The sequence below is a fragment of the Gasterosteus aculeatus genome, chromosome 7 (genome assembly GCF_964276395.1).
Source record: "Gasterosteus aculeatus chromosome 7, fGasAcu3.hap1.1, whole genome shotgun sequence".
NCBI lineage: Eukaryota > Metazoa > Chordata > Actinopteri > Perciformes > Gasterosteidae > Gasterosteus > Gasterosteus aculeatus.
In genome coordinates, this window is record NC_135694.1 from 23,268,836 (window position 1) to 23,285,099 (window position 16,264).

The 16,264-nt window shown below is 44.3% G+C and overlaps 1 protein-coding gene and 1 long non-coding RNA gene across 2 annotated transcripts; one reads left to right on the forward strand and one right to left on the reverse strand.

Moving 5' to 3' along the window:
* Positions 1-8,690: 8,690 nt before the first annotated feature.
* LOC120821290 (olfactory receptor 1E16-like) lies at positions 8,691-10,917 on the reverse strand. The gene has a single exon (XM_040179677.2). It carries the CDS (start codon positions 9,735-9,737, stop codon positions 8,790-8,792), a length of 948 nt encoding a protein of 315 aa, XP_040035611.1. The 5' UTR covers positions 9,738-10,917; the 3' UTR covers positions 8,691-8,789.
* A 1,559-nt stretch (positions 10,918-12,476) lies between these two features.
* Positions 12,477-16,210, forward strand: LOC144410428 (uncharacterized). The gene is made up of 3 exons (XR_013468476.1): positions 12,477-12,672; positions 12,758-12,886; positions 15,648-16,210. It is a non-coding gene; the product is annotated as an uncharacterized LOC144410428 (long non-coding RNA).
* The last annotated feature ends 54 nt before the right edge of the window (positions 16,211-16,264 follow it).

Here is a 16,264-nt window from a genome sequence, read left to right on the forward strand (position 1 = left end):
GTAACATTTAACAAGGATGGAGAAACAGCAAACAGTGTCACTTACACACAATGACGTCTTTATCTAAATCGAAATCTGGACTTGCAGATATTTCACGAGGTCACTGCCTCATTATGAGGCGAGATTAGTCTGTGAAAACAAAATGTACAGTTATGATCGGTATCCATCCTATGGTATCTATTTCCTTATACCGCAGAATGAAAGCATATTCTTTAAATCTTACCCTTGCTCCGGTTCGTAGCGCCTGTAATTCGTCTCGGAGTTGTGAAGATGGCCCACCGCTTCCTGTAAACGACACGGCAAAGAAAATACACTTTAATAAAGCTGTTTCTGCTCACTTGTAAGGCTACTAGGCTACTCTTAGCTTTCGTTTTAGGCTACGCTACTTTTAGCTTAGCTTGCAGTCATCGAACATATTCTTACCGCTATCTTGGGATTGTGCGCCCGTCTCCTCTTCTTTGAGTCAGTTCCTCCCGCGCAGTTGTGCGACTCCAGAGCCGCCAACCTCTCCTCTATGGACAGCAACCTGGAGAGTACCGAACTCTCCAGTTGAGCAAACCGCTCATTGATATCGGCAGTTTGTTGTTGGAGTTGACGAGAAAATCCACTGAGAGCATTTAGCAGTTTCTTCTCGTCTGTCTGCGGACTGGCTGAAAGTTGCTGACCGCCAAGAGGAGTTGGAGGCGAGTTGAACGCGAGACGTCGTCCAGCCATTATTCACGAACCAGCAAAAACCAAACAAAGGAACTGTGAATGTGAAGAATGGAGAAAGCGGAAAATACCTGAGGGTGCGTTAGCAGACGTATATGATGGACAAGTATGGCAGGATTACCAGTATGTGAATGGAGAGCCTTTTTTAGCACAGCCAAATAATTTGGCATTGATGCTGAATGTGGACTGGTTCTAACCTTTCAAAGATGCACCATATTCAGTTGGAGCCATCTACTTGGTAATTTTGAATCTCTAGAGCAGCCCTGCTTTGTCTTTCATCGGATATCCCCGCAACTCGAAAATGTGGAGGCTTTGTTGGACATGGAGCCTACAGAGGTAATTTAAATATTACTATTAAATATTACATCAACAATAATCATTGAATCAGTAAAATCAATAGGTAAATGTTTACATTGTTTGTTTAATGGATATTAGTTGGTAAATTTCATTAAATCCTGAAAGATGAATGTGTACTACTCAGGATTTGAACGGTCGTCGTGGGAGCCACGCACGTCAAAGGATCACATACACTATGCTGGATTATCCAAAAGGGCAAAAACTAGGGCAGAGCAGAAAAGAATTGAACGGGAGTATGGAGCTAGATGGTCAGAACTTTTCCGCTTGAGTTACTTTGATGCCATCAGATTTGTCGTCATAGATCCAATGCACAACCTTCTCCTTGGTACGGCAGGACATGTATTCAGACTGTGGACAGAACTAGGAATTTTAACAACAAAAGGCCTTGATGAACTACAAGCTAGAGTGGAAAACATCAAAGTACTGTCAGGGATGTTGTGTGGGGAAAAAGGCAGGACTCAAACGCAGAGTTTGCGGGAAACAAAAAGGACTTTAATAGTCAAAATGCAAAAACGCAAAAGGCCAACGGGCAAAAACACACACAGGAACAAGGGGCAAAAAGGCAGGCAGGAACGAGGAACATCCAGGACGATAGACAGGGACATCCGTGACAAAAGACAATGACGCGACCAGTGACATCAGACACACATGGCTTAATTACACTAGGGAGGTGCAGGTGATTGGACACAGGTGGAAACAATCATGACATGACAGACAATCACAGAGGACGACAGGACAAGGCAGGAAGTGACGAGACCCAGGGAGAACAGAGGCAAGAAACTACAAAATAAAACAGACATTAACCCAAACCGTGACAGAACTCCCCCCTCAAGGGCCAAATTCCAGATGGCCCCTAACCAGACCAGTAAACGGCCGTGGAGCCTCCTGGGGTCGGCCCGACGGACAGGCAAACGGCCGTGGAGCCTCCGGGGGTCGGCCCGGCGGATGGTAAGTTGGCCGGCCCCGGAGCGCCGACTGCAGGGCACTGATCGCTCTGGGATGGCCGGCTGGGGAACACGGGAAACCTCTGGCTGGAGGACATGGGAAACCCTACGGGGTCGTCGGCGGCTCGGGGACACCGAACACCGCCGAGTCTCCGGCTCAGCCCCCGCCATAGACACCAAAGGGAGGGTGGGAGAGGACCATGGGAAGGGAGGGAGGGAGCCTGAGTCCGTGAGCGAGTCTCGGGGCCAGTACAGGCCGAGTCGGGGCCATGAGCCTCGGGGCCGGTACGGGCCGAGTCGGGGCCATGAGTCTCGGGGCCAGCACCGGGGTCGGGGGCTTGGAACGTGGGGCCGCTACTGGTCGGGTCGGGGGCATGGAACGTGGGGCCGGTACCGGGGTCGGGGGCATGAATCGTGGCGCTGGCTCGGGGGTCGGGGGCATGAATCGTGGCGCTGGCTCGGGGGTCGGGGGCATGGATCGTGGGGCCGGTACAGGCCGGGTCGGGGCATGGATCGTGGGGCTGGCTCGGGGGTCGGGGGCATGGATTGTGGCGCTGGCTCGGGGGTCGTGGACCTGGATCGGGGCGTCGGTGGCCTGGAGCCGGACCGCAAGGTCCATCATTACCTACAATTCTATATAAGGGCTGGGTAAATGCATTGAACGAAACCACTGGACGTGCCAAAACTTTCTTAGATAACATTAAACAGAAGTCATTGTTTTTGCAACGTATGAACGATTAGAAAGTCAGTGCTGAGCTTCAATTATTGATGTTAAAAACCACAAACCAAGCCAAAAATCTAGGTGTAATTGTAACGGTTATTTGTACCGCTGCACAAAGGAACCCAAAAGCACGACTCAGACAACGATGAGAGAGACAGGTGGATTTACACTGAAAAAAATGATACTTTGGACCAACTTTAAAAAATTGCTCTAATTTGTTACAGGTAAATTTATTAATTTTTCTCAAACTGTATTTTATATTTGGTTTAAACCTAAAATTTTAATTTAATATGAATAATAAATATTTATTTTACCCAAGATAAAAATGTACTTTTATACAAAGTAAAAAGATACAACCGTACACCATTTTAGCTTACCACTTGTTACCACTTGATTTTTTCATTTTGGAAAAACCTAGCATTTAATATTCCATCAAAGTCAAGGTTTTTACTTTAGTGTAGTTAAAATGCCCTTATTTTGTTACAGGCAAATATATCAGCTTTCATCAAGTTAAATTTCTCATTCAATGCAAACTAAGTTTTATAATTTTGTTCTGGCAAATTTATCAGCTTTCATCAAGTCAAATTTCCCATACAGTACAAACTAAAATTTATAATTTTGTTACAGGCAAATTTATCAGGTTTCATCAAGTTAGATTTCTCATTCAGTACAAACCGAAATTTATAATTTTGTTACAGGAAAATGTATTAGGTTTCATCAAGTTAGATTTCTCATTCAGTACAAACTAAAATTTATAAGTTTGTTACAGGAAAATTGATTAGGTTTCATCAAGTTAGATTTCTCATTCAGTACAAACTAAAATTTATAATTTTGTTAAAGGCAAAGTTATCAGGTTTCATCAAGTTAGATTTCTCATTCAGTACAAACTAAAATTTATAATTTTGTTACAGGAAAATTTATTAGGTTTCATCAAGTTAGATTTCTCATTCAGTACAAACTAAAATTTATAATTTTGTTAAAGGCAAAGTTATCAGGTTTCATCAAGTTAGATTTCTCATTCAGTACAAACTAAAATGTATAATTATACCTTAATTTATAAATGTTCTTCTGACATGCAAAGACAGTAGTCCAATACAATTCTATATTTTGCTTTATTTCAAATAAAATTTCACAACAAACTGTATTTTCTGTGATAGAAAAGTCGAATGTCCATAGAAGATGAAACTGAAAACATTTTGTCATAGTCAATGTTTGATCTTGTTTACATAATAGAAATAAAGACAGGAAAATTCTCTTCAAAAGACCTTCAGGTTTACTCGTCTTCCCCGAGGTACAGAATGATGCACTTCAGCAGACACTCCCTTTTCAGATTCACACTCCCTTTTCAGAAGGCTCTACAGTGCAAACACTGTACAATATACAAATAGATTCTTGGAGTTACAATAACCGAGGTTTATAGAGGCTTTCAGCTACTACTGGGAAGTATACTGGTTAATGTAGTGTACTGCTTCTGCACAGTCTAACTGATGCAGTGTTGCAAATAACAATCCACCTGTGCAAAACCAGCGTCCTGCTACATTGAGTTCATAGACATGATCTGAAAAAATGTTTTGTCAGACCTCTCCGCTCTAGTTTGAGCTAACCAGATAAAACCCCTCTCGCAATAGATAATGTGCAGTATATCTTCAAACATGAAAATGAACAAAATTGCTTCTTTTTTAAATTATTATTGATGTGATAATGATCAAGTATGACTTTGTATTTGAACTGAGAGTCAACATCGTCTTGTTTGATCTATACACAGCATTTCCCTTTTCTAACTGCAGTTTTCCAGGCTTTAAGTCACTCACTGAACAACCCTTATGATGAATTTAAGTGTAGTCAGTTCAGTATGTCTGGAGGGCTGATGACATCTTAACAAGTGGCTTAAAAGTGCATTCCAAGTCTTGCAGGCACACGGGCACTTGGCATAGATGCAGGGACAGGATAGATTTTAGAATATATACATTATAAACATTTTAAAAGATATGTGAAGAAAACCTGTCACTAAATGTTCATACAGCTAATTATTTTCCACTAGATTTAAAAATGTGAACTTTTGAACTTAAAACTTAAATTATTGATTACATTTACTTACTACATTAGCAAGTATATGTTGTAGGTTGGAAATGCTACACGTTAGTTGTTATTAAAACACCCCCCCCCCACCCCCCCTTTTTTTCCTTGTTAATAAATGATGCACTCTTTAAGACGTTATATTAAGATATTATATGATCACGTCAGTAGAGGGCGCTGTGGTGCTGCTGTGGATACATTGGAGAGAACGTAGCTACAGGCTCCGCTCATGCGCAGCTCAGAATAAAACTAGCTCTGGCTTGAGCATGACGCTAACGTGTGTCCTCTCTCCATATTAATCCACAGGTATGCTAAAGTTGTTTTATGTCTTTCACTTGGGTTAATATCGAAGGTAAATGCGTGTAAATGTCCCGTAATGTGTTAACATGACTGTAGGTGTGTGACCAGATGTAGTTAGCTGTATTTTGTAGGGAATTGGTCTGACGGATGTTGTAATGCTAACTAGCTAGTTTTGTCCGTGAGCACTACAGACAAATTCATTGCCTAAAGGCTGGCGCATGCTTCTGCGTCGTTGCGTTGACGCACTCGTTTCAATTCATGGTTCGAAAAGTCTTGCGTGTGTTGCAGAGCAAGACTTTGCAGAGCAAGACTTTGTGGAAGTCATTGGTTTGTTTATTTATTTATCATAGACTTTATTGCCCCGTACATCGCCACTGCTTTTCATCGCGGACACATTTGTGCCGTATTTTCCTCCAACTTTGTGCACCTCTTGACTGGCAAACAGGCGTTTGCAGCGATCTCCCTCCATGAATCCAACTCGCTTATACAACCCGCCAATGACGGCCTGTATAAGCGGTCATATATACGCATTTCTTCCGACAAAAGTTCTTAAATCTGATCCGTTCTCTCGTAAACATTCTTTGTTTCAATAATGGCGGTATTGCGCTATGAAAGCGGAAATGTGAGAATCCGTAAAGGATGTAGTTAGCAGACCAATCGCAACCTTGTGCGCTGCGGGAGGCTTGTGTCGCTTGCCTAGAAAAATGTGTCGACACACGCAAGGAGGTGTGAAAAGGCACGCAAGGAGGTGTGAAAAGGCACGCAAGGGACACGCATGGGGGTCTTGCGTCTGCGTCGCTCTGAAAACGCAGAAGCATAAACTAGGCTTAAGCCTTAGATACACTGGTGGTATTGTATTATACTGCATTATCCTGACAAGAATCAATATGAATTCTTATCACTCAGCACTTCAATATATGGAAATATGAAAATTAAGAAAGAAAGTTAAAGTCGAAATTACGAGATAATGTATAGACTTGCGCAGGCTCCTTCGTAGTTTGGTTCATCGACTTTCCAAAACCTCTTGGCGACTTTTTGTCAAAACGACTAGTGACAAATTCAGCGACCTTATCTGGTTTTATTGGAGACTTTTGCGGTGTCTGACGTGGAAGCACGTAATTGTTTCACGTTTAACTAGGCTTCTCACAGCGCGTCTCACAGAAGTCCAGCTGCAGTCAGAGCACAGAGGAGACACACGTCACTCCAGACTGAAAGTCGCATGCGCAGAGCCACCGCTGATCCTGAGTTGGCAACACTGGTTCAATAACATAACTCTCTTCAGGACTTCTCAATCGTCACTAATCACGACTGCTACACAATAAATACCACTCAGAACGTATTTTATCTCCCAATAAGTTGATTTATCAAGGACTCTGAAATACCGAAGATAATTTAGACTCCGCTAAAAGCCTCTACGTCAGACGTCCCTCCTTGTTTGTTTAGAGGTGTGGAGTGAGTGGGTGCAAGTGTCCGAAACTTTTACAGTTCGGTAAAGGTGGCAAGATATTCACAGGCTTCCCGGTTCGTTCAATAGCTCATCAGCGAGACGTTGTAAAACCACGAACCCCACCTCTCTGTGACCGTAGTGACGTCAACAACCAGCCTGCGCATGCGAATATCTTAATCATAGTCATAATTTCGACTTTCAAATCTTTCATTTTTTTTAGCGGCGGAAATGGGCTTCCATAGGAAAACACACATTTCTCAGAAAACAACAAAAAATTGAACTTACCTTATCGAAGGACGTTTTGTAGTCCTGCAGAAGGTGTTCAGCTTCACAACGCAGCTTAGTAAATACGACGGGCAAAATAAAGGAGGATTTGGTGATGTAATTTAGTCACGTGACATAAATCTCTGGTTTAAAGTAAAAAGATACACTTTAGGTAAAAGTATTGCTGTTCATTTACTCTGAGGGGCGTATGTTTTAGTTTCAGGCAAACTGAAAAACCCTGGTGTGAACCAAAAATTACAATTTTCACTTCGACCTAAGTACAAATTCACTTTAAGCCAATGACACGAAGATTTACTTTTTTTCAGTGTACAGCAGTCTGCTAGTTAGCAAGTTAGCTTGTTAATTGGCATGGCATTAAAAAAAAGGTTTCTTTTTAGTTTCAATCATTTTGTGTTTTTCTTTTCTTTTTTAAGTGTCTGTTTAGGCACCGGTGTTGTTTTAAAAGTACCCGTTTAGCATCGGTATTGGAAAAAACCCAAACAATACCCATCCATGGTCAGGGGTGGTGGTGGGTTGCCTTTGGCGCGTGCTGAAATGACAACTGACAGCATGTTTGGAGCATATGTCGACATTGCATCCCTAAACATATGTGAGCATGGTGCTTCGACAAAATACCACAATTGTGGTTTAAACCCGGCCATACATTTACATTACATATTTCTCATATGACTCGTGACATTCTTAACCTGTTGACATCCATATGATCCAAGTCACAGCGCCACAGTATCAACAGGAAGTTAAATGTCCTTTATACCCTGCTCCTCGCAGGTTAATCAGATCTCTCTCAAAAGTTGTCCGAAAAGACTGAATCCCTTGATAATGTGAAAGCTAAAGTTCACAATGCTTCATTCTAGTCGTCGCTCCACGCGGTTAACAACTTCTGACTCACGGACGCTTTGTCCAACAGCCAAAGGCGTTCGGCGGGCGCATTTGTAGCTGTCCGGCCAGTGCCCCAACGTGCCGGTGTAAGGGATTAGGACTGAGACTTTAGGTGCAGAGGAATGAAACTACAAAGGTGTGGGATCTTCAAAGACTAAAAGTTAACTAGTTAAACAAACCAAAAAGTAGCACAAGCGGACTTAACACGCAAAGAAAAAGGCCTGGCAATAAAAGACAGGAACACTTGGAACACTGGTGGCTTGAAACATACAATCTGAGGGTTGTTACTGCAAAACCGTCACTCTTGTGTCATCTGTGTATGACTTGCTTTGAGCTGATCTAATCGGAGAAAGTCAGCCTGCTACAAAGGGTCAGATTGGCTACAGTAGACGAAGAACGGATGACACTTTAACCATCCTGTTCTAATACAATGTTTATTCTATAAGTATAACACAAGAAGCTGAACTAAAAGAAAATTATTTCATAACAATTTACAGTAGGTTCAGAAAAGAGAAGCAGACAAGAAAACCAGATGCTGTGATTTATTAATATGAGATATCCATTGTCCCTTAAAAGAAATTAAATGAAAAATCGGCTTTTTGAATGTGTTGAAAATTATATAAATGTTTTAATGTACAGTGAACATGAAATAGGTCATCAGCTGATGACCTATTTCAAGCCAGTCATCCTAAAAAATGTCATTTAAAGTTTTTTATTTGTGCTTGTGTGCTCTTGCATTTGTGACCCTGCACATGTTGTCTTGTCTGTTTCATAGTAAACAAAGTAGTAACTTTAAAGTGTCATCAGAAAAACAGTTCAACTGACGTACAGAAAAAAAAACAGACCACACGAAAAAAAAACAGACCACACGTATATTGGAAATAGTAAAATCAATAAAACGCTTAAATCACCACAAAGTCTCCACGGAAAAGTTGTTATTGTTATTATCATAAATATTATTTTAATGTATGAAATCACAATCCTCAACACTAAACCAAAAATGTAAACAATCCCCAAAACAATGGTTGTCAGTCATTTCATGATAATTTTCTTCACTTTCATGTTGGATTTAACTCTTGACTTTAAAAAGCTTTTTCACTGTTACTTTGATTTCTTGTGTCTGCAGAACATAAATTATTGGGTTTAGCATGGGGGGAAAAACAGAGGCCAGAGAAAGGTTAATGATCCTGGTATTTGGATGTATTCCTGAACTCATAGTAAATGTTACTAACAATGGGATGAAATGGATTGTCACTAGTGAGAGATGAGCTGTGCAGGTTTTAAAGGCCTTGTATCTTTCCTGAGACGTGGCCACTTTAGACAAAGCATAACCAATACATACATAACTTAACACAATGAATAAGAGTGGAAACATAAAAAATAGAGCTATTAAAAACTTAGCAAGGATATAGCTGGGTGTGTTGTCATTGCAGGCCAGCCTGTATATCTGGCCATGGTCACAGAAGTAACTGTTGATGACAATAGACCTGCAGAAGGAAAGTCTGGTAAGAAGACCAACTGCAACGAGAATAGCAATTATAGCAAGCAGCCAGAAAGAGGCAATCAAAGAAAGCATGAACCCGTGTGTCACCTTCACTTGATAATGCAGAGGGTGCATGATGGCAATTAATCTGTCATAGGAGAGTGCAACCAGATTAAAAACCTGCATGGAAAGGAAGGTGAAGCTGAAAAAAAGGAAAGTCAAGCAGTTGTTGTAGGAGATGTAGCGATGGTTAAACAGAAAGATGTCAAGTAGCTTCGGCACCAGAGCAGAGCTACCCAACAAGTCTACAAATGCTAAATTAAAAACTGCAACATATTTAGGAGTTCTCAGATTATGATCCAAGTATATTACCACAATAACAACTGTATTTCCAAGCACTGAAACAATATAAACAAAACAGAGGAAGACATAGTAATACTTGTTATTAATTATGCCAGAGAAACCGCTTATTATGAAATAAGCAGGACGCACAAAAGTGATGTTTTTCCCGAGAGCAGAGTTGAATAAATTCATTGTAAAAGCTGTGAAGCCTTTTCTGTCCTCAGTGCAGCAGATGATGTTGTCCTCTTGGGTGTGTCGGTTCTAAGTCATCTACGGTCCTGCTTGTGATGATGAAGCCCTGTTGAGCTTTAAATGTTTGGATATGAGTGGCTTATAAATCCTCCTCTGATTTTGTGTCTAATGAGGTCAACAACTACTTGTCAGTCTTAAAAACCTTTTGCACTCATGCAAACATTTAACTTGCTTCTCAGCTGACCTGCTCCGATTACTAAGAAAATATAAAGATAAAGTGAATTATTTGAAAGACTCACATCGTCTCCTTTCCTGACTCACCCCTCTGAGCCTGAAGAGTTGCTCATGTGCCTTTATTACTCTACGGCAGTCTAATAGTTAGCAAGTTAGCTTGTTAATTGTGCCATGCTTTAATAGTATAGAGAGGTTACAGAAAATAAGCCAAATAAAGTCATCACTAATCTGGCTCTAATCAGACATTAAGTTGTTTAATATGACTAATTTACTGTGGCTTTCTATTAGTGGGGCATTAATATTCCAATGCTAATCAGGGTCCTCGCTGGGTTCCTCTCCACTCATCGATAGATTATTCCTTGATCACAATGGTAGTGAATCTCGGCCCTCTACACCATCCTTAAACTAAAGAGTTTGTATTGTATTTTCTGTTTTTTGGTATTTTCCAAGGGCGTAACCACGCATTCTTTGGGGGGTTCGTGAGTCCCCCAATATACAGCAGAAAATATGTGTTCTCCTATTATGAACCCTGTCAATGGATCGGTCTTTTGCTATGTTTTATTTATATTTAATTTATTTCCGTTTGTTACGAAAAACGCACCGGGACCGGCGGACCTTCTCTGAGTGCCCACTCGCTTCGCTCAGCGGGGCAGCTGCACCCCGTTCCCCGCATCTGTTCGTTGCCAGATTGTCTTGTGTGTTTTGCCAGCGTTTTCCTAGTTGCCTCTGTTCTGAACTCGCCTGGCTTTCGACCCCGGATTCCATGCATGCTCCTTTTCGGATATGTTAGCCTCCCTGATTGCCACCTTGGTTTTGACCCTGCCTGTTCTCATCCATGGATTCCCTGCCTGCCCCTCTGGATTTGTTTGCCTACTGACAGATCTCCCGGTTTTGACTTTGCCTGAACTGTTGATTAAATCTACCAGTCTCCCCCATTGTTTTCTGAGTCGTTCTTTTGGGTTCCATCGTGCACCGGTACCAGTAACTGTTACAGTACAATCTTGCCAGAAACATGAACCCAGCCGACTAGGCACGTCCCGAGCCAGACCCTCCGACTCCGACCAGCGTGTTACAACGCCATGAACAGCAGCTTAACCTTATGCCAAAGGTCATGCAGACGATGACCGCCCGCCACAACAACAGCTTGGAGTCTCTCCGCGACCACCTGCAGAGTTTATCTGCTGCGGCACGTAATACGGAATCGCTCCTGCTCCCACCCCGTCACCGGTCAGCAATGGGAAGGGGCTGTCTCTCTCTGGCAGAATGACAGCGCCGCCTGCAGGAGGACCAATGCATATGTACTGCAGCCAAAGCGCAGCCTGACTTAGTGTGATCCTCTCAATCGGTTGCACGTTTGCCGAGCCAGGATGAGAAAGTGGAGCTATGTCAATCCAGGTGTACACAGCTAGGATAAGTGCGCGTTCACGGCTTTCTTAAATAGACCACGCTATGGATCACAGATTTACTGATGCAGAAATGGAGAAGACGCGCGCAGCATATTTTTGACCCGCTGAGCAGCAACTAATCATGGAAACGTATGAGAAGGTAAAGCATATAATATGCAAAAAAGGAAACACAGCTGATGTAATTAAACAGAGAGAAAAAGCCTGGCAAACAATCGCAGACCGACTGAATGCGTGAATTAAAAAAGATCTACTTTGCCTTAAAAGCGAGCAGAGGGAGTTAATGTTCTTCGGGAAATTTACCCTAAAGACTAATTTCAAACCCTTATTCACAATGTGAAAATATGTTTTACAATCAAATCCACAAATCTCTATAAGCTGTGTCACACACACTTCTGACAGTACGGCAAATAGTGCCTTTATTCACAGTTTCGGCATCTCCCCAGCATATAAAAACATGCCGTTTGCCAAAAGAGCGCAGTGCAATACAGACCATCTATTAGTTAGCAAGTTGGCCTGTTAATTGTGCCATGCTTTGATACCATTAATAGTTACAGAAAATAAGCCAAATAAGTAAAGTTGGCACTGATCTGCCTCTAACAATGTGATCCCACGCTGTGACAAGAGGGTGAGGATCAAATATTAAATTGTTTAACATGACATTTTTTTACTCTGGCTTTTTAGAGGTGCAGCACTAATGGCGCGTTTCCACCGAGCGGTACAGTACCGTATGGTAAGGGTCGGTACCCTTTTATTTGTGTCTCCACTGCCAAAAGTTGAGAATAGTACCAAAAATTCAAACCGCACCGTACCACTTTTTGGGTACCCTTCCGTTGGGGTACCTGGCACAGTTGTTTGGTACTAAAGGGTGGAGAGGGTACAGAGCGTTGATTGGTTGAGAGAGTGTTGTCATTTGCGCGTGAGAGGCGGAGGATTGCAGCGGCTTTCTGCTCCAAGTTTCCCTGTATTTTCAGATACAAGCCCATCCCTTTAACAACGACTCGGCCCGAGTGGCTTTTGTAATCTCCCTGCTGTCGGGCCGTGCTCTCCAGTGGGCCCAGTCGGAATTCGAACTCCCAATTAGTGACGTCCGACCTTTATTCAGCACTTCAAGGAGGTTTTCGGGCAGGTGGCGGAAGATCTCAATGAAAACTTTACCAGCTTTGCCAAGGAATGTCGTCTGTGAGTTCCTTGATGCTACCCACCTGTCACCGGCTGAGCATCAACGCCACATACGACTCAGGCTCTGTCTGTAACACTTACTCAGAGACTGCCCTTTCCGTCCCCAGAACACAGCGGTGAGTTCCATTCAACTCCCTCCTAAAGTTGCTACTCTGACCCGTACTCCCGTTCAATTGTTGACTGCATGTATCTGTGTCACAGCGCACAATCTCATCGACTCAGGCTCGGCAGGGAACGTCATCTCCACTCCACTCTTACAAACGTTGGGGGTCCGCACACGGTGGAGCCAGCAAGAATTGAGAGTCCACACCATCCAAGGGAAACCGCTGGGTAAGGGACAGATTCGCCACCTCTCCTCCACACTTACACTCCGCATAGGCAGTTTACACTCAGAAGAAATCACCTTCATGGTACAGGAGGACTCCACTGCTGAGCTCATCTTGGGCCGGCCGTGGCTAATGCAGCATCAACCCACCGTCAACTGACAACTGGAGAAATCCTTCGATGAGGTGAGGACTGTTCCCATTCGTGTATCACACCGCTTCAGAGGATTCCCCAGTCTACCCTTCCTTCTTCATCCACTAGGGATAGACCTTGGTAGGGATACCAAGGTCTAGCCGTCTGTTCCACTTCCATCAAAAGTCCCGACGTCCAATCCTAAGTGACCCTCCTCGTGGAATACAAGGACTACGAGGACGTATTCAGCGAACCATTGGCAACGAGGTTACCTCCTTACTGACCTTGGGACTGCGCGATCGACCTGCAACCCAGAGCCATTTTCCCTATAGGCCGTGTCTATCCCCTCTCAATACCTGAACAGAAAGCCATGGAGGAGTAAGTGAAGGAGGCTCTTCAGCAGCAGTTCATCCGCCCATCCATGTCTCCTGCCGCCTCCAGCTTCTTTTTTGTGGCCAAGAAAGACTGGGGTTTGAGACCATGCATTGACTACCGATCCCTCAATTCCCAAACAGTTAAGTCCAGATATCCCCTTCCGCTGGTTCCGGCGGCCCTGGAACGGCTATGGGGAGCCTGTGTCTTTACGAAGTTGGATTTACGCAGCGCATACAATCTGGTCCGCATTCGTCGAGGAGATGAACGGAAGACAGGCTTCATCATACCCTCATGACATTATGAGTACAGGGTCATGCCTTTCGGATTATCCAACGCGCCAGCGGTGTTCCAGGGATTCATGAACGAGATCCTACGGGAGTTCCTCAACCGATTCGTAGTGGTCTACATAGACGACTGTTACGGCTGCCGTCGGCAACCTCAAGTGGGTAGTTTAAAGATATGCAAAGCAGGCTGTGACATCCCCCACTCATGATTGGAAGATCGAGAAGACCCGCCCAGCAGTCCCGGCCAATCGGAGGATCGCCATCGCCAGGTCCCGCCAGCTCAAAAGGCCTGTCTGATCGCAGCTGAGGGCGGCTGACAGACCAGATTGTGGAAGAGCAGGTTGGAGGGTGAGAAAGCGGGCCTAGGAACAAGAGTCAGAAATACTGATACCACCTGTTGCACTTAACATAATTTTGTTGTCTAGTCCCATTAGGTTCAGGGGTGCTGTGAGTATTGTACCTTCGGTTATTAAATAATTAGTTAGTGAGGACTTTTTTGTCTGTTTTTGTCTGTTTCTTAGACAAGGATAATCTTTTTGAGGATCTCTTTTGGTTGTATTCGGTTTTTGAGATCCACAGCACCCGTTGGACCTATTCTCTTTTTGTAAGCTCTGTTCAGTTCTACCCAATTAACAATAAATATTATTTTACAAATACCAATTCCAACTGGTTTTATGTTTATGTCCGTCTACCCCTAGCTACCGGGACGTAACACGACATTCCCGTCTACTCTTCCTCCCTATCCGAGCATCGACGACACCTCTGCCTGGTTCTGGAGAAACTCTGAGAACAAACTGTACCTGAAACAGGAGAAGTGAGAGTTTCACACCCCCTCTGTGCAGTTCTTGGGATACGTGATTGACCAACACAGAGTCCATATGGATCAGAAGAAGGTGGACACCATCCGAAACTGGCCTCTTCCATCTACGGTCAAGGACCTCCAGCGGTTTCTGGGATTCGCCAACTTCTATAGACGGTTCATTCATTACAGTCTCATCAGCGCTCCTCTAACCTCAGCCCTCGTGGGGCAGCCCAAATCCCTGTCCCGGTATCAGGATGCCATCACCGCCTTTTCACACTTTAAGGAGGCCTTTGTGACCGCTCCCATCCTGACTCATCCCAGGCCAGACCTACCCTTTGTTGTTGAGGTTGACGCGTCCTCCACTGGGGTAGTAGCGGTGCTTTTTCAGCTGCAGGGGATGCCCCTTCGACTCCATCCTTGTGCCTTCTTCTCAAAGAAGCTTTCCTCGGCGGAACAGAACTATGACATCGGAAACCGAAAACTCTTGGCCATAAAACTGACCCTCGAAGAATGAAGGCATTGGTTGGAGGGAGCCAATCACAAGTTTGAAGTGATCACTGACCATCGCAATCTGGAGTACATCAGAGAGGCAAAACGATTAAACCCCCAGGAGCCCTGGAGCAGTTCATCTCCAGGGTTTGGAAAGCTTTCTTCAGGCTCCTCTGGGTTAGTCAGTCTGTCTTCAGGATATCATCCTCAGACTAATGGACAAACGGAACGGAAGATCCAAGAAATCTGACGTCATCTGCGGACATACTTCCACCTGGGCACAATGTGCCCAGAACTCCCTTTGTCAGGCCAATACGGGACTCACACCGTTTCAGAGCATGCTGGAATATCAACCACCTCTCTTCCCCTGGTCGGGCGAACCCTCAGAGGTGCCAGCCGTCAACTACTGGTCTACAGCTCCAACAGGCAGTGTGCAAGCACAAGATACAAACAGACCGGCATCGGTCCGAAACCCCGCTGTATTAACCTGGCCAGAAAGTGTGGCTTTCTACTCGGGACATCCGCCTGCCTTGCCGTGGGCTGAGTCCTCGGTACATCACAATACAGAAGCAGTTGAACGACGTCACCTACAGGCTAAACCTTCCCCCTCACTATAAGATCTCGCCATTATTCCATGTCTCGCTTCTGAAACCCTTCACTGACCCGATCTCTCCTCCTCCCACAGACCCTGACACCATGGTACTTCCTCCTCCCGTTCCCGTCAACGAGGAGGCTACCTATCGAGTCCGCACCATCCTGGACTCACGGCGGCGAGGTCCGCGTCTCGAGTAACCTGGTCGACTGGGAGGACTACGGTCCAGAGGAGCAGTCGTGGGAACCACGTGATAACATACGGGACCCTGATCTCCCTGCCCAGTTCCATGCTGACCACCCTGATCGTCCTGCCCCTAGGTGTAGGGGCAGACCTCGTCGCCGTGCATGTCCCACTTCTCAGCTGTCGGGAGCCGCCTTGGGAGGAGGGGGTACTGTCAGGGTCCCACCTTCACCAGCACTCACTCCTCCCACTCATTCACATTCCCCATCACCCACTCCTCTCAGCCGTTCACTATCGACTCAGTACTAATCACACGCACTTGCACGTTGTCACACCTCATCAGTCACCACCTTTATAAACTGTACTGACACACTCACTCCTTGTCTAGTCTTGTTGGTATCACAACACTTAGACTTCGGGTTAAACTCCTTCGCTCTCTATTGGATTATTGACAAATAAACTTGATTCTACTACCTCCTGTCGGTCTCCTGGTCATTCCGTGACAGCAATGCTATAAAAAAAAAGAC

What these genes read in the sequence shown, in the direction of transcription:
- LOC120821290 (XM_040179677.2), bottom strand. Translation starts at nt 9,737, where the DNA reads ATGAATTTATTCAACTCTGCTCTCGGGAAAAACATCACTTTTGTGCGT.